The following is a 25,668-nucleotide window of genomic DNA, read 5'->3' as shown; positions in this document are numbered from 1 at the left end:
TATATTTGGTGAAAAATATATCATACATTTGCAAAATTTACGATCATTACATGAATCTTTCTTAAGATTTATTGAAATAAAGATTTAGACTACATGAACAATTATATTTGACTGTAAATGTTTTACACATATTAATAAATGTGTTTAGTCTCAAATACATTTTTTCCTCAACAGAACAATTTATGGAAACTTGGTGCGAATTTGGAGGAGACTTTTGGAATTGACATCACAAAATGCATGGATATTCTGCAAGGAGCAGGATTAAATTCACTTGGTAAGTGCACTAAGAACGGGAAATTATATTTCATTAGAACTGCATGTCGTACATAAAATACTAGTTCTTTGGAAAATTGAAAGAAGTTGGATACCATGAGTTAAATATTTAGGGACTGATCTAAAAAAAAATTCTGACATGCTTAAAAAAATTCTTTCAACATATATTGATTTCTTACTTTTTAGCTCACCTAAGCTGAAAGCTCAAGTGAGCTTTTCTGATCACATTTTGTCCGTCTGTATGTCTAGCTGTCTGTCTGTATGTCCATTTGTAAACTTTCGGTTTAAATAGGTGTTTTTAAACATTAGAGATCCATTTAGCACAGTAATTAAGTTCTCTGAGCTGTCTACTTTGCCGGTCATGTAATTGTTCACCGGAGACTTTAGAGTCTTTGATCTTAAATACAAAGCTCTTGAATGTTCCTAATACTCTTTATGAAAACTGAAGAAAATATTTTCGATGTATTTAAGCATTAAATAGTCCAGTGACAAAAATGCTAAACTAGAACCTACTCTAATTTCCAAAACAAATTATCTCTGATGAAAAACTATGATTGAGGCCACTTCCTAGCTGAAATGGATATTGTTTTAAAATGAACTTTGATCCAGAAAACATGAAAATATTTCAATAACAATTCATCATGATGAACAAGACCCTGCTGTTTTGGAGAAGGTTGCTGTAAACATTTTACAACTGTTAAAAAAATTGATATTAAAATAAATATATAAGTACCCTATAAGCAGAAGTTTTAGCGAGGATTTAATTTTGGCATAATTAATATCAAAAATTAATTGCGCTTTATTTGTAATAGCTTCTTAAGTGAGGTTTTAAAAATCGATAAAATTTCATCTCACTAAATATAAAATACCAATTTTTTAAGGACAAATTGCTAAATTTGATTCTAGCTAAATTTTCCACTTATACAAATGTAAAGAGGGCATAAAACAGGGGCCCCTGGAAACATGTGGGATCGGGTGTCTTGGAGTAGTAAACATCCCCTGTTGTTGTAACACATCTAGCTGCTTCAAGTACCTTGGGAAAAATATTCAGGTCTTTTGACTGATACCATATATTCAATAAATGTATATTACACTATATGATCTCAAATAAAAATATTAATGATTGAATAATATAACATCTTTAATCCAAACATGCAAGAGAAAAACCCATTCACTAGTATTGTCAAAAAAGCTTTCTCAAAAGTTACATGACTGTACCTTTTTTTTTTAATAACAAATTCTTTTTTTATAATTGAAGAACCTTATATCCTATAAACCAGATGACTTTTATTATCAAACTTAAGATGAGAGCTTCGAGATGATTTCTTTTTCTGTTCATAATGACGCATTCATATCTTATGCTAATTGTTAAGTTCTAATTATCAGCAGAAATGTTCAAAAATTACTTTTCAGTGTATAAATTAGAAATCATTCATATAAAGATTATATGAAATTTAATATATTAAATGTGTGCAACATTTAGTGAAAATTATTATACTAGGTAGGGTAAATTTGGAAATAGCTTATATGTACACATGAATATTTACATTTCCAATGTCTTTGTCCGAGATAAAATTTCCAATTGTAAATGTAATTTATTTAAGTATTGAATTCATATTTTTGGCTGTCTTCGGTCCTATAACACACCTGGCCGTGCCGACAAATTGAATAACGCGCGTTAGCGCGGTATGATAAATTTGTCGGCACGGCCAGGTGTGTTATAGGACCGAAGACAGCCAAAAATATGAATTCAATGCTTATAATTACATTCTCTAATTTTCCTTCTTCATAATTGCTTATTTCGTTAACATTTAAGGTAGGATTCTTCTCATATTTCTAATATTTAAAAATTAATGAAATTTTCACAGAATCAAGAAGATTATATCAGTAAGTGATAGTATCAGTGAAATAAAATTTGACCGTTTTATATTAGAGACAAGGTCAGGTCAAGGTCATTTTGTTTTTCTTTTACATTAAGAATAAAAACTAACTGTTGCCAATCATGTGATACCTACTTCTATTTCAAAAGTTAAATGATTGTTCTTTTTGCATAAAAACATATAACTATATCGGGTCTATAGCATAATATTACCAAATTTACATAGATAATATAACTTAATTGGATATTGGCTAATCCGAATTTTCTCTGTTTTTCCTAATATTTTAGTATATATTAGTTATTTTCAAATTCTTCCTATATTTAACTTTTTCTTATTTTCACATATAACAAAGTAGTCTTATAAATGTACAAAATGATACATAAACAAAAAGTTTTGATCGTTTACTTCGAGAGAAATAATACTTTTTATGGATTTTTGGCTCAAATCTGCACTTCAATAGGAAGCGTTTAAAAGCTAATAAAGTTCTAGTTTGTTTGAAAAATCATATTTATTTGATATATTTTGAAAGTTTAGTCCCTTATTATTAATCTAATTTACATTTGAAAATTTCTCCAATTCTTCGATTGTGTAAAAATTATAACTAAATTCATTGTTCTATAATTATTTTGAGAGGCCGAAAAGAAGATATTTTCATACGCCACCATTTCGCCAAAAATATAGTCCCTGCTAGTTTTCAAACGCAGTTTACCATTTCTATTTAAAGTTGTACAATTGTGATGAGGAAAGAAAAATACGATCTTTTAAATTCCTTACACCTCAATATATAAGACATATAAGCAAATATACTTTGAATGTTTCATCTAGTCAGAAACCAGAGAAGAATCCTACCTTAATGTGAATTTAGCACCCTTCAAAACTATCGTAGTAAATAGACGTAAGAGCCGTTTGTGACGTCAGATGACGTTAAGTGACGTTGCAAAGTTAAATAACGCAAAGAATCATTGCGATTAAAAAAGTGACAAATTAATTCTTAACGTACATTACCTTAGTTTCTACGTTACTTTTTCGGGGTTGTAGTTTTTCATTAAATTGAAATAAAACATTTTACATTTTGGTGTTTCTAGAGTATTGAAAATGCATATAGTTCCTACTGTGTATTCTAACGCGCGGTGACAAGGTTTCGCGTGTGTTATAGAAATTTGAACGTCGTGGATTTCTAATGGATTTGATAAGGAAAATTATACTGAATGTAAATATTTCCTCATGAATGTTTTGGCGCGGTTCCAAAAAAATCCACGTGCAGGGCGGGACAACACCTACAGATAAGCAGGCTTGGAGCCCGTGGATTGGCGGAATCAAAGCATGTAAATATAAGGAATAACTGTCAGATTTTTCGAATTCATGAAGATGATCAATGGATTGGCTTGTGTGATAATTTTATGCATAAACGCCTTCGGCGCTTATGCAAATTATCACACAAGCCAATCCATTGATCACTTCATGAATTCGAAAAATAAGACAGTTATTCCTTAAATACACGTATATATGTATATGCAAAAAAAAATATAATCAAAAAAGTGATGTTATTAATACAGTAGTAGTTGCATTCCAAAAAGACTTTAATTAATCAGAACACACACTAAATCTGTTTCCTTATCATGCTAATAATATATTTTCTTTCATTATAACAAGGTAAACAAGTACTTACTTTTTTAGGTGATGGTTCTTTCTTTGATAGTTCACCTACGAAGAATCAATAAATTCAATTTTTGGGAGATTTTAATTAAATGTTACTTATTTAGAAAAATTAATAAGTTAAACTTATCAGAATATGTACTATATAGATACATACTTGGCCCCAAAAAAACCCAGAGAAAAGGTCTTCCTTTTCAGATTCTAGATTTGAATCAGAATCAATATTTTTCTCAAACTAAGCAGGTAAAATATGAACTTACTATAATTACCGGTAAGATCTTATTTCATCAACTTATCCTTTATTGTCATACAAAAGATTAACTCTGTTTTTTTCTCAAGTTGCCCATTTTTCATTTTGAAAATTTTATGAAAAAATTTAGGTGATCGATGAAAATGTTTTTTTCATAGTAAACTATTCATTAACTAGACTGCGAGCATAACCAGACACTTCTTCATCCCTTTTCAAGGACTTTTAAATAACAAAGACAAAAGAGCTTTAAAGAGATAACATTGTAAGAACAATCTACTCCATATTATTCGAAAACTGTAAAGCAGGGATTAGAACATCTGCTTTAGAGTTGCAGGGTAAGAAGTTGACCTTTTCATCGAGAGTTCAAATTCCACTGTGGGATGTGAGGAAGCTTTCGGATGAGACCCAATAAATCAAGGTCCTGTGTCACAGTACGTGCTGGCACAAAAAAGATCCCTCTATGCTTAATGGCCCTGAGTGCCGAGTATAGGACAAAATGTGCATCTCTACACTGTAAAGTGGTGGTATCTCAATTTGATTGAAAATATTCTCAAGGAATTCTAAACAACATACAAACCTAAAACATGGTTACAGTGTATAATTCGAGACAGATTTTTCATGTTTTTTATACAGTTTTACCATCATGAAAATAAATCAATCTACATTTTGATTTTAAACAGGATTCCACACAAAAAAGGTAAAACAAAGGTTTAAAGACATCATGTTTTACTTTGTAATCAAAGTAATTCCTAACATTTTTATGGGGAACAAATTTACCCCTAAAATTGTGTTTGGGACAAAGAAATTCCTAATACATTAAATGTTATTTTTCTTCCAAAGAATTATCAAGAAATTCAAAATTAAATGTCTGTGTACCGAGTACTTCTACTAATTTGCCTTGAATTTTTACTTTAAAAAGTGAAGTAACCGAAATAAATGACACAAAATAACACATACCCTTAACTCCTAATGCCATCCCCACTGGAACTTTGGCATAATCTCGTTTAATCGATGAAGTATCAGGTTCTGTTTAAAAAGACATTAAATTTTTTAATGAGTTATAGCATAGATTTTGCTGTGCAATGGAAGGGCTCAAAAAGTTCAAGAATTCTTAAATGATCGTTATAATTCTGAAAAATATCTCATGGTAAAAAGCAGTATTACAAACTTTCATAATCTTCCTCATCTGATTCAGAGAATTCGTCATCCATTGGTGGAGGTGGTGGTCTCATCTCAAGCACCTGTTCTCTGGGAAGATGTACAGGTAGTGAGGGTGGTGGGCGTGACATCTTCATAAGATTCTGTTGATGGGGAGGACGAACAGCTGGTCCTCTTTTCTGGAACTTTAATTTTATGATATATATAAATATTTATATATTTATAAATTCATGATAAAATGAAATCAAAATATATCTTTTGCAAATGTGTCCCTGAAACAGTAGGATGATACCATAACTTGAAATGTATCTGACATTAGCTTGCTCTTATCATTCTTTTGCATAATTGTTTATAATGTCAGTTATCTTAAAATAAATACTTTAGTTTATAAATCAACTGCATATCTTTTTATATTTTTGTATCTTTCTATAGGCTATTGCTAGGAAATTAGTAAATAAAATTTTTAACATTTATTATGGTTTAAATTAATTGAATTCTTTCATCATCGAGCATTATTTAAACCCTTTAAATGTTGTTTCTTAAAGGATATGACATTTGGACAAAATGATGAAAATGTCAATTGCAAACACTGTGCTTGCTCAGTACAAATATTTTTTCTAACTCCAACTTTTGTATAGTACAACCCTCATGTTTAACAAATAGGGATTATATAATCTCTTACACTAGCTTTTAAAATTTACTATAACTATTTACGGCTGATACATGTACATAAGTACCTTCCATTAAAAGGCAGTTAGGTTGAAATGTATAAAGTACTACTTAGTAAGCTTATTTTAACTGTAAGTTAGTGTCTATCCAATTGAGGACAATGTAGATATTATACATATACAGGATATAGTGATATAGTTGATTTTGCCACTGTGACACCTGATTCTGCCAAAATCACTGTCACCGTGGTAAATAGACTACACAGCCTTATGTGTTTTCTTTACAATATATATAAATTGTTTCTGAATCAATAAAAACGATAATTAGAACCTGGTACTTACTTCTTTTGGTGGTGCTTTTTCCTTAGGTAATTCGTCAACTGTAGAGAAAAAAAAAGTTATCTAGTACAAGAAATTTAACTTTTGAAAGATTTTTATCCAATCTAATTTAGAAAATTTTGAAACTTTCAAAATGTGTTAGTGATATCATGTGATACGTACATGACTCATCATCATCATCATCATCATCATCATCAAAAAGAGCAAAAGCCATGTCTACATCTTCTTCTTCAGATTCTAGATAAGAGTAATCAGAATATCATGCAACACTATAATATATATATATATATATATATATATATATATATATATATATATATATATATATATATATATATATATATATATATATAATACATGAATTTGTCTTTAACTGAGAAGGTGCAGAAAAAAAACCCTTACTAAATCATCTTGTGAGATCTAGGTATACTTTGTTATCAATTGAAGCATTTTTTGAAATTTTTTATGATCAATAAAATTGTGTTCATCTGACAATCCAAAAAAAACTGATAGTTGCCTTGGAGCACCCATTCCCCATGCACTTGACTGTACACATGACTGTACATCTTTGAATTTAAAACAAAAGGAAAATACATGCTGTCTTTAAAATAGGGTCTTGCTCTTAATTTGTTGAAATTGTTTCAACTAAACCAAAAGCTGCTAGATGTGGCAAGTTTGATTAACATTTTTGTTCTACATAAGAAGATACAAATGTTAAAAAAAATTAGTATACTGTTTACTTATAGTAGTGTAGAAAGAATCAAATTAAAGATTTTATCATCAAGCACAGAAGAACAAGGTGCAGTTTCCATACAAATCTGTCTTTGATTTTTTTTTCTAAAATATGAAACTTATTCAAGAATTTAAAACACAAGTCATGCTTTCTGAAAATATGCCACATATCCTAGAGGAGTGATGTTAATCTATGAGCTTTAAATAAGGCTGATGGTTTATACTGTAAACCAACTTTTATTCGCGTGCAAGAAATTTTCGTGAAGTTCGCGAGATCCTCGTCATGGCGAATATTTGCATGTCGCCGCGAACTAGTCCTTAAAGTCTATACGTCTATTAACTACAGATTTAAAAAGGCTTGATCGTGAAAATTAATCATTGCGAACTAGTTTTAACTTCCGATCGGTACATTGCGAAATAAAATCGTCGCCTATCAAAGTTGGTTTACAGTACTTGATTCATGCATTTAAGAATATTAATCAAATGACAGCACTATTTCTTATTTTTTAAAAAAATTCAGACGAAAGGACAGAAACTTTTTTACACAACTAAATATAAATTTGTGACCACTGCTCAGATTAATATTCATACCTGCTCAGATATGATTTCTGCTTAGACTTAAACCCCAGTCACATTTCCAAAAACGACCAACGGCCGACGGGTTTTGAAGCAAAAATGGGATTCTTCGGATGACAGTCGTCAGTTCATCGACCGTTGTCTTGGCCGATTTTGACCTCTTTTTTTGTCGGCCGACCAATTTTGTGTCCATAGGTCCAAGTTATAATTTTTTATGCGTCGGTGGCCGATTTCTACATGTAGAATTATCCGTCGACCAACCTTCGATCATCGTCCGACCATCGACGGTCAGTTTATTAAGTCGGTCGTCCGTCGTTGGACAATGAGGGTGTTTAAAATTCCGGCCGACAGTTAAAATCAAACTGTAGCTCAGAGCTCAATGATCGGGTGATGATTGGCCGACTTATGAATATTTAACCTATGAAGGATGCATAACACAAACAAAATTTTGATGCATGGATTAAGATATATTTTTTGAATGGAAATAACAGAAATGATTAATCCGTAAGATATAAAGAAATCTTAAGTATTCTTTGCTGCTTAGATATGCACCATTTGACGTTTTTATGCAATTCCATGCAAAGTTTTGCACACATTTTAAACACTGAGTCACAATTTTATAAGATTCTGCCACTTTGCCTTGTAAACATTACTCACGTCACATACCGGGATATAGATCTATGAAAAAATATTTATGGTATCTAAAGAAAAAGATTTTTTGTGTTATTTATCCAAGTCATCGGTGTCCCTAGGAATTAATGTGACTGCTCCGTGTAGTCCGATACTGTGTCAGCCGATCCTGTTCTTTCAGCCGACAAGACCAGAAAAATTTAGTCGCCCGACCATCGGCTTAAATGTGACCTAGGCATTAGACTAGGGCTTGTGTAAGACAGTCACTAGAGATCTAGTTAAAAGTGACCTATGTATCCAGGGGTTTTTAATATGATATCATAATATATGTATTAATTCCATTGCTGGTAACATGGGTTCCTTATTACTCATTTAGCTTACCTTCCAAAGATAAAGGAAGCTTTTCCAATACTCTTCCTACAACAGGTTTTGCTCCTATAAAAAAAAGTATTCAATGCTCAAGACAGGAACCTTTCTTTTTTAGATATGTTGTGGATAATGTAGTGAAATCACCAATAAGACAAGATATGTCCTTTTATTTGCCATGCCAGTGGGTTATTTTTTAATTCTTTATGGTAACACTTTTTTTTAATTTTGCAAAATTTTCAAGGAAAAATAATAATAGTGAACAATAAAATTAAATTAAAGAATTTATACTAAGTCTTATAAGTAAGTAAAGCTTTTCAAAATGATAAAAGTAGTCTGAAATGATAATTGTTATAATTGAATTCTTAATACTTGTACTGATACAAGAAAGAAATAATATTTATCAATAAGTTACAAGAACCCTGACCTGTGACCTCTTTTCCGACGTATGAGTCTTTCTGTCCCATGCCGACCATCACGCCCCGATGTCGAGGACGTCCTACTGTTGTCTCAAATTCTGCTCGGGGGGCGTCGTCCCCAGCAAACCCCGCCTTCATAAACAGTGAACCCATGTCCATGATGACAGGGGATGCATCCTTATTAAATAATTTATTCTTCATCAGTCCAATATCAAGACAACTATTTTGCATCTATTGAATATTTTCTGCATTGTCCACAATATTGGGCTATCTGATGAAAGTAATGTTATCCCACAGTACCAAATTCATGTTAACATGTACAGACACTGGGCCAGTTAAATGGAAAACAAACATGCATATACCGTATAAGTGGAAATTTTAGCGAGACGCAAATTTAGCGATTTGTCCTTTAAAATTGGTAATCTATTTTTAGCGAGATGTTATTTTAGCGTTTTTTATATTGCATACTGAAGAAGCTATTACAAATAAAACTCAATTAATTTTTAGCGACATTCAATTTTAGGGATCTCGGCACCCTTGCTAATAATGCCAAAATTAAATCCTTGCTAAAATTTCTACTTAGTATACGGTATAAAACAGGCAATCAACTAACCATAAGTGTTTGTGATTTCTCAGTTAAATTGTCTAGTTTTTCACCCCTCTCTAGTACTTTTTCTACATTTTCTTTCATTTTAGAGTGGATATCGTCAATCTGAAATTTATGGATTCAAAATAAAACATTATAATTATAGTAAACTGCAGAACAAATACAATAGAATCAGAACTCTTTAGTGCGCAGTGAAGAAAGGTTTCTTTATAATTACATGTAAGCTACCTTAAAATCAATACTAATATTAAGATGATTGTAAGATACAAATTGATCAATCAAAATATCATTAAGATATAATTACGGTATAAGTGGCATTGAATTCTTAGCGAGATGTAATGTTGGTGATTTTAAATTACTCACGAAAGAAGCTAATGCATATAAAATGCAATCAATTTTTAGCGATATTTAATTTTAGCAATCAACAGCACCCTCACTAATAATGCCAAAATAAAATCATCAATAAAAATTCCACTTGTACGGTTTATGTCTTTTAATAAAAAAGGTAAAATAGGATTTTATACCGGTCAACTTGTCAATCATGATCAGCTTTTGAAAACAAGAGGCCCATGGGCCTTATAGGTCACCTGAGCATTATGCAACAACTTTCCAGTGATTGAATTTGATTCATGTTTTAAGCCAGATGCTATGGCATTCACAATTTTGAAAGAGGCACCATTGTTTGTTTACTTAATGCCCATACCCAGGGTAGGGGAGCAAAAAGTGCATTTCAACTAATCAGTAATATTCAGCAATAATCAGTAGTGCCCCTACCACACATGAACCCCTGACCCTTAGGCCTTGATATTTGATTTATACCAAGGAGCAGATTTCAAACCATTCATTCATTTTCAGTATATAAGTAGAGTCCCCCCCTTCTATGGTACCCCTGACCCTGGGGCCTTGAAATTCACAATTCTGGAAGATTAGAGCCCTTGTCCATCATAACTATAAAGGTATTTCATCTGCTTAATACCCTAGAGCAGAGAAGAAAATTTTCAAAGACTTAATGTATTTTCACTATATAATCAATAGAGCCCCACCCTGACACCAGAACCCCTGACCCTAGGGCTATAAAATATACAATTTTGGAAGAGGCATTCCTGCTCATCATAACTATGCACTTAGTTAGTTTATTTAATTCCTAGGAACAGATAAGAAGGTTTTCAAAGAATTCATGTATTTTCACTATATAATCAATAGAGCCCCGCCCTAACACCAGAAACCCTGACCCTGGGGCCATAAAATTCACAATTTTGGTAGAGGCACTCTTGCTCATCATAATTATGTTCTTAGTTAGTTTATTTAATACCCAGAAGCAGAAAAGAAGATTTTCAATGAATAAATGCATTTTCACTATATAATCTATATAGCCCCGCCCTAACACCAGAACCCCTGACCCTGGGGCCATAAAATTCACAATTTTGATAGAGGCACTCTTGCTCATCATAACTATGTACTTAGTTAGTTTATTTAATACCCAGGAGCGGAGAAGAAGATTTTCAAAGAATTCATGTATTTTCACTATATAATTAACAGAGCCCCACCCTAACACCAGAACCCCTGATCCTGGAGTCATAAAATTCACAATACTGGAAGAGGCACCCTTGCTCATCATAACTATGTACATGTACTTAGTTAGTTTAATTAATACCCAGGAGCAGAGAAGAAGATTTTCAAAGAATTCATGTATTTTCACTATATAATCAATAGAGCCCCGCCCTAACACCAGAACCCCTGACCCTGGGGCCATAAAATTCACAATTTTGGTAGAGGCACTCTTGCTCAACATAACTATGCACTTAGTTAGTTTATTTAATACCTAGGAGCAGAGAAGAAAATTTTCAAAGAATTCTTGTATTTTCACTATTTAATCAATAGAGCCCTGCCATAACACCAGAACCCCTGACCCTGGGGCCATAAAATTCACAATTTTGATAGAGGCACTCCTGCTTATCATAACTATGTACTTAGTTAGTTTATTTAATACCCAGGAGCAGAGAAGAAGATTTTCAAAGAATTCATGTATTTTCACTATATAATCAATAGAGCCCCGCCCTAACACCAGAACCCCTGACCCTGGGGCCATAAAATTCACAATTTTGGTAGAGGCACTCTTGCTCAACATAACTATGCACTTAGTTAGTTTATTTAATACCCAGGAGCAGAGAAGAAGATTTTCAAAGAATTCATGTATTTTCACTATATAATCAATAGAGCCCCGCCCTAACACCAGAACCCCTGACCCTGGGGCCATAAAATTCACAATTTTGGTAGAGGCACTCTTGCTCAACATAACTATGCACTTAGTTAGTTTATTTAATACCCAGGAGCAGAATAGAAAATTTTCAAAGAATTCTTGTATTTTCACTATATAATCAAAAGAGCCCCGCCCTAACACCAGAACCCCTGACCCTGGGGCCATAAAATTCACAATTTTGATAGAGGCGCTCCTGCTCATCATAACTATGTACTTAGTAAGTTTATTTAATACCCAGGAGCAGAGAAGAAGATTTTCAAAGAATTCATGTATATTCACTATATATAATCAATAGAGCCCCGCCCTAACACCAGAACCCCTGACCCTGGGGCCATAAAATTTACAATTTTGGTAGAGGCACTCTTGCTCATCATAACTATGTATTTAGTTGGTTTTTTTAATACCCAGGAGCAGAGAAGAAGATTTTCAAAGAAATAATGCATTTTCACTACCTAATTATTTAGCCCCGCCCTAGCACTTGAACCCCTGACCCCAGGGCCATGAATTTCACAATTTTGGTAGAGGACTCATTGCTTATTACAATCATGCAAACAGTTTGACTGCTTGATATCCAGGAGTAAAGAAGAAGATTTTTAAAGATTGCATTAATTTTAGTGGTTTTGGCCCCACCCCTCAGGCCCCAGGGGGGCAGGGGTCATGAAATTCACAATTTTTGTTCCCCTTCACCTATAGATGCTCTGTGCCAAATTTGGTTGAAATTGGTTCAGTGGTTGCAGAGAAGAAGCTGAAAATGTTCAAATGTTAACGCACGACGCACAACGCACGACGCACGACGCACGACGACGGACGAAAACGGATAGCAATAGGTCACCTGAGTTTACTCAGGTGACCTAAAAAGGCTGATCATTCAACTCAGTGAAATTATTCCTTTCAATTGTTAACAAATATTCCATCTGCTTTTCAGTTTGACCTTTATTTTTTATCCTTATTTATCCCTTACGTAAACAAGCATGATTATATTTTTAGCAAATCTTTGTCCACCTTAAATATGGCCTTCAACATGTTCACTGTGTAGCAATTCAGTCATTTTTAAGCAACACATATCTGTCTGGTATTAACTACTGTACAGTACTTAGCTAATATATATACTGCAAAGTATTCCTTTGGCTTAATTGAATAAATGTTCTTTCTATACATTCTAGATCTCACTTACATGTAGTAATCATGGGACTAAATAAATATATCGTAATTAAAACATACCTCAGACTCCAAACACAATTCATCAACGTCCATAGCTTCTTCCTGGGAAGAGAATGAAAAAACATCAGCTAAAGTGACTTTTCTTATAAATCTACAACTTTAAAACAAGAACCATACATCCCAGATAGGTGACGTAATTGACTTAAGGCAAATGTTTGGAAATCAAATTACCTTAATTTTTGAATATTATTTGTTGAAGATTGTAACACTTCTGACCTGTTACGTATACAATTTTTTTAAACAGCAGTTTTTAATTAACATTAATCAATAAAGTGCCCCGCCACAGCATGATACGCCCGTCAAATATTGTTCAATAATCATAAATTGGTTAGGATGCAAGAAAATCAGGTAGCCATGATTAAAAGATTGACACAGATTTCAATTATCTATTTTCCATTTCTTATTATACATCTCTAAGAGGCTTACAGTGTAGGGATTGATTATAACAAATAATACTAGTGAGACATGACTGCAATTTGTAGCAAATATATAAAAATTGAATTTAATTATTTTTTTTCAATTAACACATGTATAATTAGTTTTAATCATATTGTACAATACTAATTTAGTTTTAATCATACACTAAAACATCAATTTGTTTTAATTAATTACACCAATTGAAAGATCTTTATCTGGACTAGCCATCAAGAACTCTTAATTAACACAACAACTATGAGGCCATTTCTTTTTGCCCAACTCCCAAGAGATGAATTAAGATAACTACTGCACCAGATCTAGAGGTGCTCTTGCTCCTGACAATAAACTCATTAATTTTTCTCTAATTTGACATGCAAATTACTGCTATCAAAATTCTTCTTGACCAGTGCTTGATAATTAAGCCCATGGGACAAACTGAATTCCTCTCAAACCATAAACATTTGTTACAGATTGCTGTAAAGTATATAATAAAAAAATAAGTTTTTACTTAATGTTTTTTAATAAGGATACAACTTAATTTTTACATTTTTTAGGATTATGAAATTTAAAATTTAAAAGACATATTTTTTTTTTAAATTCATTTTAATTAAAGGTCACAGTGACCTTGAAATAGGCCGCAACACACCTTCTACTTTAGATGTATACTTTTGCTAAGTATGAAAGCTCTAGGTCTAATAGTTTTCTAGTTATGAGCCGGACAGGATTTTTCCATATATTGCTATAGCATCTTTGTTGCAAATATATAAAAATTGAAATTTAATTTTTTTTTTTTAAATGAACACATATATAATTAGTTTTAATCATATTATACAATACTAATTTAGTTTTAATCATACACTAAAACATCAATTTGTTTTAATTTCATTACACCTATTGAAAGATCTTTATCTTGACTAGCCATCAAGAACTCTTAATTAGCACAAGCAACTATGAGGCCATTTCTTTTTGCCCAACTCCCAAGAGACGAATTAAGATAACTACTGCACCAGATCTAGAGGTGCTCTTAGCTCCAGACAATAAACTCATTAATTTCTCTCTAATTTGACATGCAAATTTCTGCTATCAAAATTCTTCTTGACCAGTGCTTGATAATTAAGCCCATGGGGCAAACTGAATTCCTCTCAAAGCATAAACAATTGTTACAGATTGCTGTAAAGTATATAAAGAAAAAACAAGTTTTTACTTAATTTAACGTTTTTTAATAAGCATACAACTATATTTTTACATTTTTTAGGACCATGAAATTTAGAATTTAAAAGACTTAGTTTTTTAAAAAAATTCACTATAATTGAAGGTCACAGTGACCTTGAAATAGGCCGCGACACACCTTCTACTTTAGATGTATACTTTTACCAAGTTTGAAAGCTCTACGTCTAATAGTTTTCTAGTTATGAGCCTGACAGGATTTTTCCATATTTGGCTATAGCATCTTTATTAAAGGTCAGAGCGACCTACTTTTTGTGCGCGACACACCGTCTACCCAAGAAGTATGAGTTGACAAAGTTTGATAATCCTAGGCCTAATAGTATTCAAGTTATGAGCCGGACAGGAATGGACAGACGGACAGACGGACAGACGGACGGACGGACACGAAGCCTATAACATAATACGTCCCGTCTTAAGACGGGCGTATAAAAATGTCATATTTTGAACAATCATTTAATGAATATACCCATATTAATTTTGTTCATCAAAAGGTGAAAATTGAGATGTGTTTCTATCAACGGATGTCTAAATTTTGTTTTAAAATTTTGTTTTAAAAAGTGTGTTCTGTTATCAAACCTATCCCAATCCCATGAGCCAATATTTCAGCAATCTGATGCTGCAGAACAAAGAAAACTAGATATCATTGAAATGGTGGCCATCTCAAAGGGCCCCGCTTTCAGCAATGAACATGAAAATGTAAGGTACCGGTAGATTAAAAGCCTTAGGGTTTATTTTGAAGAGGAACATTTGTGTAATATAGTAAAAGTAATTTAGTACGACGTCACGGATATTGCGTATTTAGATATTAATCAAAGTTACAGTCCCTGAAACGTTCTACTTTCCCGCCTGAACGGTGAACGAACGGTGAACAAACGCTGAACGAACGATGTATATTCCAAAATCTTGACTAATATGATGTTAACTATAAGTCCTTTTAAGTAAACTTAGCTGTTGAAAATTTTGTTTTGTCTGGAACATTGTCTAGTCCAGCTTATTTCAGATTCTATTATGGAACAAGTGGTGTTATAACTACCGTATCAGTGGAAATTTTAGCTAGACACAAATTTAGCTATTTATCCTTAAAAATGGTTGTTTTATTTTTAGCAGTAAGTAATTTTACCGATTTTAAAATGCTAACAAAGAGGCTATCACAAATAAAATGCAATTAATATTTAGCGATAATCAATTTTAGCATTCTTGGCACCCTTTCTAATAGTGCTAAAATAAACTCCTTGCTAAAAATTGCTAAAAATTCTGCTTTTACAGAAATAAGAACTCACTGGACAAACCTCCTCCTCCGCCCTGCAATGATACGATTTCATTTTTCCTCCTTCTTCTTCAAAATCTTCTTCCTCTTCCTCTCCTGTTCCCGATCCTTCCTGTAAAGAGGTCAAGAGGTCAAGGTCAATATAATCCTCATGATATCTGTATATGCTGCAAATAGGCTCTTTACAATTGAAGAATTGGTTTATGATCTGCTCAACTGAGGTAAAGGCTTATAAGTGAGCTTTTCTGTTCAGTTTCCTATGTTTCCCTGTCTGTTTGACTGTTATCTGTATACTTCTTTTCAAGGACAACTAAACTTGCTGCATATGAATTCTTTATTCTGCCATGATGTTTAATCAGAAATACTTCTATTAAGCTGGTCTATATATGAAACATAAAATTTATTAACCCACTCCCTTTAACTCTCCCTCTCTCTCTCTCTTTCTGAAGTACTGTTGCAGGCATAATTCCCATTGTACTGTTTTTTCATGATGATTCAAATTTAAATTTAATGATTCGAATTTTGTTTCTGGGTATTACATCGTAACAATATGAATGAAAAATTGTTCTATTGATGCATGTATATTACAAAATCTAATTAATTAAAACTGCATTTTTTCTTCATATATTGGAGACACATTTGATTGCAATACAGGGAGATATACATAATATACAGGCCTGGAATAAATGCCTTGCCCACCAAAAATGAACTTTTCTGAATATTTAATCCCCTCAAAAGTAATTCCATTTTTTCCTTGACTATGACTAAATTGTTAGAAATACTTGTTTAACTTAATTAATTTTTGTTGTTTAGAACCACTGGTTTTCTGGTATTATTTGCTTCCTTTTTTTAAATACATGTTAATCAAAGAATGAAATATTTTTTTTCTTTGAACTTATTAAACAAATGTAAAGTCATTTTGAAAGCTCAATGCAAAAACAATTCTTCAAGAGTTGCAGAGGATCACACAAAAATTATTTTTCCATTTTCATATGATTTGGGATTTACAATTAATGAAAATAAAAGAATTTTACCTCGTCGGACGAATATTCCTCTTCCATCTCTTCTTCATCACTTGAACTCTCATCCTAAATAGAAAAAAATAAATACTGTAGATCTGAAGTACTTTTCCATGTGTGGTATTATTAATTTACACTACGTTTGTGGTAAAAAATTTTCGACATAAATTTGTCCAAGCGTACTCAATATAAATGAAAGGTAATAAAGTATATAGTAACAGTCTAAGAAATCTGCATGATTTTCTACACGCTGATTCAACACTAATTGAGATCCCGCGGAATAATGACCCATGAAAAAAGTTAGTTTACAGTATATCGTGTAAGTGGAAATTTAGCGAAATAATGATTGACCCATGGAAAAAAGTAAGTTTACAGTTTACCGTATATTAAGTGGAAAGAACTGCGAACGATAGTATTGCATGTTCTCCCACATACCTCCAAGTCAATTTTCAAAAGTTAACATATACAATTAATTTTTTATATTCTTTATAGATATAATTATATGGATTTTTATAAAACATTACTTATTTGGTAAAACAAAGAGAGATAACTCTAAAATTTTGGTAAAACTTGTGTTTTTCACTATAGAAATTAACGGAAAAACGGAAAATATAACATCTTTCCCCTGGTAATACACGGGAGGTGAGATCAGGGGGCCTAAGACAAGTAAGCATCCCCTAGCCTGTCAATCAGTTTATAATCTCATGATGAGCCCTCTGTATTACATGTATAAGGTTAAAAAAGCAATAAAAAGTCAATATTATATTTGTCTGAAATGTTGCATGTGAATTTGTATTGTATAGTTATCCAACAGAAATAAAAAAAAAATTTAAAATTTAGAAAATTCGTAAAACATGAATGAAATTAGAAAAATAATGAAACGTTTACTAAACAATCTTTAAATTTTAAACATGATAAAATTGGTGCAATAAATTTCTACTATATTAAATAGAAATCAGTGGTCATGTGACTTTTTCTTCTGCAAGTTCTATTAAATGTACCTCCTCTCCTTCCCAGGATAAATATTTCAGCTGATCTACGTCCTCGTTTTCCAGGAGGTCCCAGACATCTGGAGCATCCTCGGGAATCACCTCATCCTGCAAATTAATTAATCCAGGGGTCCATTAAAAAAATTAACATGAAGTGTGAATTTCAAAATGGTGTCTATAATGCATGTATGTGTTATATGGCAAAAATATTAGATACTTAAAGATTTAAAGGTCAAAGGAGTCAATATATTTTAAGAAGGAAGTGCCTACATTTAGATGTTGATGTTCTCAGTTTTAATTACATTGTATAGACTTAAGTTAATCTCAAAAGGACTTTCAGATTATAAAATCATAACAAAGAAATGTAGTACAATAATCTTAAAATATTTTGATTTTCATAATCTGTTTTTTTTTCTTGACGTGAGATCCATAGAATTTAGATGGAAAATTGAAAATTTAGATGAAAAAGTTACTAATAACAATATTTCAGAAGTGATTACCTTTTCTCGTTTCTCGATGGCGACAAAGCTGGTGAGTGATGTGACGATGGTGTACTTCTTACTCAGCTCTATAATATACTGCTTCAGGTTCATTTTCCTCACCTGAAATTCAAAAAAAAAAAATACATACTGTATTTAAATAATACATTTTGTATATTAATTACCATCTAATTCATGTCAATTGTAATACAAATGTTTCTACAAATCAGAACTTTGGAAATATTATTATATACAAAATTTTTGCATTAAAGAGATATGTATAATGTTTTTAACATTTAAAGATGCTTTGGCTGAGAAAATAATTCATCAATTGCAATATATATCAAATTCTATTTTTGTTTATTTTACCTCATGTCCTGTTCTATCAGGGGAGAGAACTCCGTCTTCCCAATCTCTGATCACCCCTTTGGCAGTCAGCCTATGCAGCATCTAAAAATAAATCAGAATCAGTGGCTGATATTCTATATAACAGTTCATCAAAAGCCTTACTGAATTCAAAGGAAAAATAAAAATCATCAGAAAGGAGTGTCTCATAAAATCTTGATGGTAAGAAATGTTGTAATTTATTGCAAAAAGCCTGACATTCTATCAGCCTGAATGGGATTTTATTTTTGTCTGTATTTATCTGTAAGTTGTAAAACTGACCTTGCCCTTTGTGACACTAAGGTCAGAGGTCGACACAACTGTTGATATCTCTTGACCTCCAACCTCTGCTTTCAGAGTTGCCTGAAATAGTAAATTTACACTGTCATTCAGTTAAGTTAAAATACCAATAGAAAACAAAATATATTCACTAAAGAAAGCACTTCTCTTTCATTAGTGCATAATCTAAAAAATAATGGTCCCTGTAATTTTACAAATTATCAGTACCAAAAATGTTGATTCAGAACTAAATTATTCTAACTTTTTAACTATAAAACTCAAATTCAAGGCCCAAAAAAATTATGGATTTCTTTTGAACAAAATACATGCAAAACAAACCATGTAACAGTTGTCCACAAAGCCATAAATGACTTGTCGGGACCCACTAAACAGGGCGGTTATTTGCTGCGGAGCTTGGATGGGAGCAGGGTGCTGGTCGTCATGGCGCCAATCAACAGATACAGAGGTCAGCACTGGCTGGGCAGCTTTCTGTAACTGGGACTTGACCTAAAAATAGAAAATGTTGGATTGATAATCAGAGAGGGGGAATTGGAATATGGAGGGGAAAAAACTGCCATTATGCTATCTTAATTTGTTTTTTAATTTAAAGACAAAATATTTACCTTTTCCTCCCACTTGGATTTGAATTTGGAGTCGTAAAACTCAAATGACCCTGCTCCTACTCTGGCCACAGCTTTCAGTAGGTGACGATTGGCCACAGAGCTTTAAATATAATATGAAAGAAATAAAATTATTAATATGCTTATATTAAACTGTTACAGTAACTGAATTCAATTAAATTCTATTAAAATTTATGCTAAAAATGTTAAAATACTGAACTCCCTCCCTCCTGCTTATCAATGTTACTATATATGTACATGTACACTGTCGGATATATTTTTTCAAACAAATTCTTTAAAAATATTTTCTGACATTACCTGACCCCTAGTGTAAAGACCCTGGTGTGCTGGTAATTTTGGGAGATTTTGGACAGAGTTGTCTCCTCGTTATTTATATGGCCATCAGAGATAAGGAAGATATTCCTGGTGTAACTCTCTGGTTTTAGGAGGTAGTAAGAGTTCAAAGGTCGACAAAGTTCTGTGTTACCCTCGTCTGCTTGCAGCCTCTGAAAGAGAAATCAAAAGAAAAAATTATAAATTAATTAATAAAGGCCATATACAAGCAGTACTTTTGTAACTATTTTGTTCATTGTCACTAATCCAAGTGGTTATTGTTTTAAAATTTTTATTTCTTGCCTGTATGAATTGTTTGGCTGCCTGTATGTTAAATTTACTGGCAGGCTGACTGGACGGAAAAAGCTCTTGGAAAGCTGAAACATACAAAATTCCACAGAAAGATAACTTGAATTCCAAACTTAAGATTTAAAATACTTCTACATAATTCATGTTATTAAAAGATGTACAGGTCCGGGAGAGAAAATTATCTGGAACAATTTCTATCAACATGATCAACAGACAAAATATGAACAGCTAGCCACTAAAAAAATCATTTAATATGCAAATAACCTGAGCCAAAAAATATTTTAACTTTGTTAAAAACTTAATTTCTTACATCCAAAAATATTATTTTTTCCTAAGCCCATGCAAAGTTAATTACTTGGTTCTCAGGCCTTTTTTCATGAAATATGATGAGGGAGGGAGGCATTTTTTTTTCTTTTTTATTGCCCCTAAAACATGATGAGGCAGCTTTTTACATTGTACAAAACCTCAAAAATGATGAAGGAGGTGATTTGGTGTTTTTATTTTATTGATTTAGCAATAAAAAGGGTCAATGAGGCACCCTTGGAAGAGATGAGGGAGGGCCTGAGAACCAAGAAATTATTTTTTTTTGCCGAACTAATGGAATGAAAATCACTTGGCTGTAAGCATAATTATACTCACTGTATGCAGGATTGCTGTTACTTTTTTTTTTTAACTATATTAATTCTATTTTGTCTAAAATCATTTCCCAAAATTTTACCTGTTCCAAAAGACACCACATTAAATCTCCAGCTGGACTCCATGAGATGTAGAGTTAACAGAGCAGTTTTCTTGGCTTGTTGGAGGGCGGAGCCTTTCATGGAGTTGGAGCTGTCAATCATCAAAATGACCTCGACCTCTGACTCCTCCTCAGCCTCAAACTCAGGATAAAAGGTCAGCATACAGGCCTGATAATTAAAACCAGAATAAATATCAATACAATGGTAGATATCTGACAGAGAATTAGATTACATCTACTAGTATTATAATAGAATATTTCTGTAAACCGGAAAACATATCAACCAAAATGTGTAAAACCTAACAGAGAATTAGGGTGAAAAGTCAGTGTAAAAGCCTGGGATTTAAATCAGTACATGTATCAAACCAATGGACAAAGAAGTCGAGTTCATAAATCATTTATATATATAGATATTTCTGTAAACCGGAAAACATATCAACCAAAAAGTGTAAAACCTAACAGAGAATTAGGGTGAAAAGTCAGCATAAAAGCCTGGGATTTATATCAGTAAACATACATGTATCAAACCAATGGACAAAGAAGTCGAGTTCATAAATCATTTATCATGTTAATGCGAGTCTAACTTCAGTTTCATTTGAAATCTTCACCAAACTATGTTTTCAATCTTATTTGTGCTTTTTGAAAACTGTTTCAACATTATTCTTTTTATTATAATTAAATAGGAATTTCAATTTTTATTTAAAATACCAAGTAAAATTAAATTCTTTTAAGTTACAATTGCCTGTATACCTACACTTTTAGGTGCATGGTAAAAAGGAAAACTTTATTGATTTTGCACCTAAGGTAAATACACAACAATTTTAAAATACCTGTGAATCTTGGCCTTCATCAGATTCCACCCACATCCGCGGTACGTGGATCTCAGCTAGACCAATCAGTAACTGGAAGCCATCTTCTATTGTCTGGTCTTCCTTCATCTCCACCGTGGCTTTAGTGGCTGTTCTCTACAGAATACAACACCCTTAAATGTACTCACTCCCCAGTGTACTCATTGTACTACTAACTTATTCTCTATGAGCCCCGGCGGACACATCAGGTTGTACTCATTGTACTTACTAACCATAGAAAAAGTCTGCACAGTTCTAAACAAAAAAAAAATTATATCAGAGCTGTCTTAATTTTCAAGGTATCTATATCATCATGAATGTTTTATATCTTAGTGCAGATTTGAGAATAACAGTACAATGTCAAAGGTCTTATACAACAGTACACTCGGTCTGTACTTTTCATTAACATTCACCGAAGTGTATAGAGATGGTTTTACCTTTACAAGAATTTTGTGAGTAGGACATTCCAGACTTCTGATATCAAAAGGCATGTCTACGTAAACCTGTACACTGCAGTCTGTGTCCTCAACCTGTACTGTATCCCAGTCCTGAGGGGGAAAGTCAGAAATCAGCATATGATACACTAAATTTCTGTCAATAAGACTTAAGGGGATGAAGGATGTATGGTCACGTGACTCAGTTGATTTACGTCATAATCTCTGATAAAATATGTACAAAACGAGATTGAAACCACAGTACTTGTATAATTTTTTTGACTGTTTGTTTGCGTTCACCATCTAGTATAAAAATATCTGAAAACATTCAAAATTTCTTGCAAATTTTATCAAATTACGGAATAGATTAATCCATTCTGCCGTTTCCCTACTCTGCGCGTCCAGTGCGTCTTTGACGTCATAGTGGATCTCTTAGTTCAGTAAGATCATACACGGTAAAAACGGGTAGTATAAAATCATAAAAACGGGCCATAATATGTACATGGTAGGGTATTTTGTAAATTTCAGAACGCAAAAAATATTTTTACATGGTTGTTGACAGAAAAGTTCTGTGGGTTTGTCTTATTTCGCTTATTTTAGGAATGTGTGACGTCACAGTTGGGTTTTCCCGTACTCGAGAAATGTAAACATGACACGTTTTTTTCATGATCATGACTCGTTTAACTTTGCCCCGTGCAATATTGAGCTCAGATTCACCAATCAATATTTTTACAGTTAATCAATACAATGAGGACCTTGAACTTCGACGTAAATTTTCAAATATTGAATGATAGGATTTTTTGCAAATTAATTTTTTTATGGTTTAAGTTGTCCTAAAAAAGTCGTAAATTTCTGTCTCCAGATATGGTGTTACAAAAAATCTTGCTTTTTCGAATTTTTAACCCTACTCATACTCTAAAATATTTTAAAAGACACAATTCCGCTGGTATATTTTTTATCTATGGTGAAAAATTTCAATTATCGACCGAGTAATGGACCCAGAAACACGGAGAATAAAAACTCCGATCAGACACTGTGGGGTATGGTATTTGTCACTCAATATCTCAGAAATAAGTCTAGAAACCTATTGATATGTCTGCTTTATAGTATGTAGGACATACTAAATAAGATATGTACAAAATATGAAAAAAATTAAATGACAGGTATTTTTTCAGCTAAAGGTCCTTCATCCCCTTAAGGTTTCTTTCTGTTTTAACAATGTGCATCAATCAAACATTGTCACATTGAGTGTGATTTACCATGCACATGAAACATGAACAATTCATATATACCAAAAAATCTGACAAAAGTGAATTGAAAGAATACTCTCATTTCTTAATTTTGTTTTGAACTGTATTTTTTAAAATAACTTCATTTTCAGAAAATTGCAAAAAAATTCAATATTTTACCTGATACTTAATATGTTTGAAACTTAATATACAAATTTAAAACTGCCTATCTTTATTCCAATTTCCTCAACCTTTAAAAACCACAAACCTTGTCTTTGAATTCTGGAGCATCAACATACTTCTGTTTCCATGGCGCCACGCTGCCAGGGAGTCGGAAGTTGATGAGTTCACCTTCTACCTGTAGTTCTGTGACGTAGGTGATCTTAATGATGACTGTAGCTTTAGGGGGGAGGTTTCCTACACTCACTGTGAATACCTCCTATAAATAGACCAAAGAAGCGGCTACATTGTCTCCAATTTATTCTGACAACTGAGTTATTTAAGATTGTAATATCATATAAAATACTTCACTGAAATAGACGAATTCAACATGGATTTTTTCAAATTTAATAAAAATGCCCATGATATAAAATTAAAAAAAGCCATCTGAAGATATAACTCTCATGAAATTAAAACCAATAAAAACACTTTTCAAATGATCTCTGTACAAGAAAATTGTAAGTCTAGAGTATTCTGAAAAATGCGGAATTATTAGGCAACAATTGTTTGCTTTAGAGTTAAAGGAGTAGGGAAAAATAACCCAGATACAACACAATTAATTCCATATCCTCCCATTTTCTGACTTACCGGAGTTTCCTCGTCTTGGTCCATTAGATACGCCCCGTGCCCCTCCTTGATGGCCTGTTTATATTCTTTGTGGGCGGTCTCTTTCTCCTTCACCTCCCCTATGATGTGTTTACCGTTAATGAAGGCCTCAAATCCGCAGACCGCGGCCATGTCATCCAGAGGGAAGACGTATTTAGCTTCCAGAGCTTTATCACTACTGTTGTGGTACTCTTGTAGAACCACTACCTGTTGTTTTCATACAGAATAATAGGTATTAAACAAACAAAATTGCAAATATTAATCGAATAATTTCACTTTGTTTGACGTATTCTAGCCTCTGATTGGTTAATATCTAAAAAGCTTCGCAGATTATAAAGCGTAAACTGACACAAACCAGGTTATATACAATACTTAATTCATGTTTATAAATGGAGTCATATTTGAATCTGAGTATCTTAGTTTGTATATTGAGTCTCTATAAAATTTAAAACAAGGAACTGCAAAGTAATCTGATAAAACATAATAGGAACTTAATAAGAAAGGATGTTCATGTTTAACTAATTCATTTTGGTCTGCATTACCTCTCCTGCGAGGTCAATCAGTTTGGCTCTAATGTGGGCTTCTATGAGGGACACAGGCATGTCGTCATTGGATACCAGTCCGACCTTGACCTTGGTCAGAGGGTCAGTCACATTTTTCACATCACTGATGTCTACAAAACAAACAAATTACCGAATAAACTCGCCTATACATGTAAGTCGGATTTTTGGGAGTGAATCTCTTTATGTCCAAAACTTTATGTCCGACTTATAAGCGAGCTATAAAATGAATGGTATTATATGAGGTCAGTCCCTCTGATATATAAGCTTATTAAATACAATAGTTACCGACTTATAGGCGAACCAAATTATAGGTGAGTATATACGGTACTGTATTCAATTTCATAATAATTATAGTAGCAAGTTTCATACACTTTAAAATACTATTTATTGTTGTGCACTCATGATCATTGCAGAAATCAATTCAAAAATCCATTAAGCAAACCTGAACTGAGGCGATTCACAGCTGCCCTATTAATACTTTGATCTACAGACGTGCTATATTTTGAATTCTCCTTGATACAGTTACATGTAAAAGATTTTTATGTAAGTAATAATTATTTCTCCTTTAGAAACAATTTAAAAATTTCATAATACAATATTGAATTGTACAATACATGTATCCGCAAAATTAAGTAATATAATTATAGGGTACATGTGAACTAACCGACATCCGAG

The 25,668-nt window shown here is 32.5% G+C and overlaps 1 protein-coding gene across 1 annotated transcript; it reads right to left on the bottom strand.

The window, feature by feature from the left end:
* Positions 1-571: 571 nt before the first annotated feature.
* On the bottom strand, positions 572-25,664 carry LOC134268929 (protein mono-ADP-ribosyltransferase PARP4-like; the record flags this gene model as incomplete). Its single annotated transcript, XM_062751164.1, has 27 exons — positions 572-670; positions 3,823-3,857; positions 5,017-5,085; positions 5,228-5,402; positions 6,228-6,265; positions 6,387-6,461; positions 8,544-8,597; positions 8,956-9,124; positions 9,561-9,659; positions 13,036-13,077; positions 15,960-16,058; positions 16,981-17,034; positions 17,967-18,062; positions 18,455-18,556; positions 18,803-18,883; positions 19,100-19,180; positions 19,436-19,603; positions 19,720-19,819; positions 20,035-20,222; positions 20,353-20,426; positions 21,077-21,263; positions 21,925-22,059; positions 22,380-22,490; positions 23,874-24,044; positions 24,413-24,637; positions 24,973-25,103; positions 25,658-25,664. Coding segments are annotated over 27 exons (2,865 nt in total), but the record flags the coding sequence as incomplete, so codon positions are not given.
* Between the last annotated feature and the right edge of the window lie 4 nt (positions 25,665-25,668).

Source organism: Saccostrea cucullata, unplaced genomic scaffold (assembly GCF_032062105.1).
Source record: "Saccostrea cucullata isolate Sc308-1 unplaced genomic scaffold, CSIRO_AGI_Scuc_v1 ctg9108, whole genome shotgun sequence".
NCBI classification, from domain to species: Eukaryota; Metazoa; Mollusca; class Bivalvia; order Ostreida; family Ostreidae; genus Saccostrea; species Saccostrea cuccullata.
This window is presented reverse-complemented; position numbering and strand designations above follow the sequence as displayed.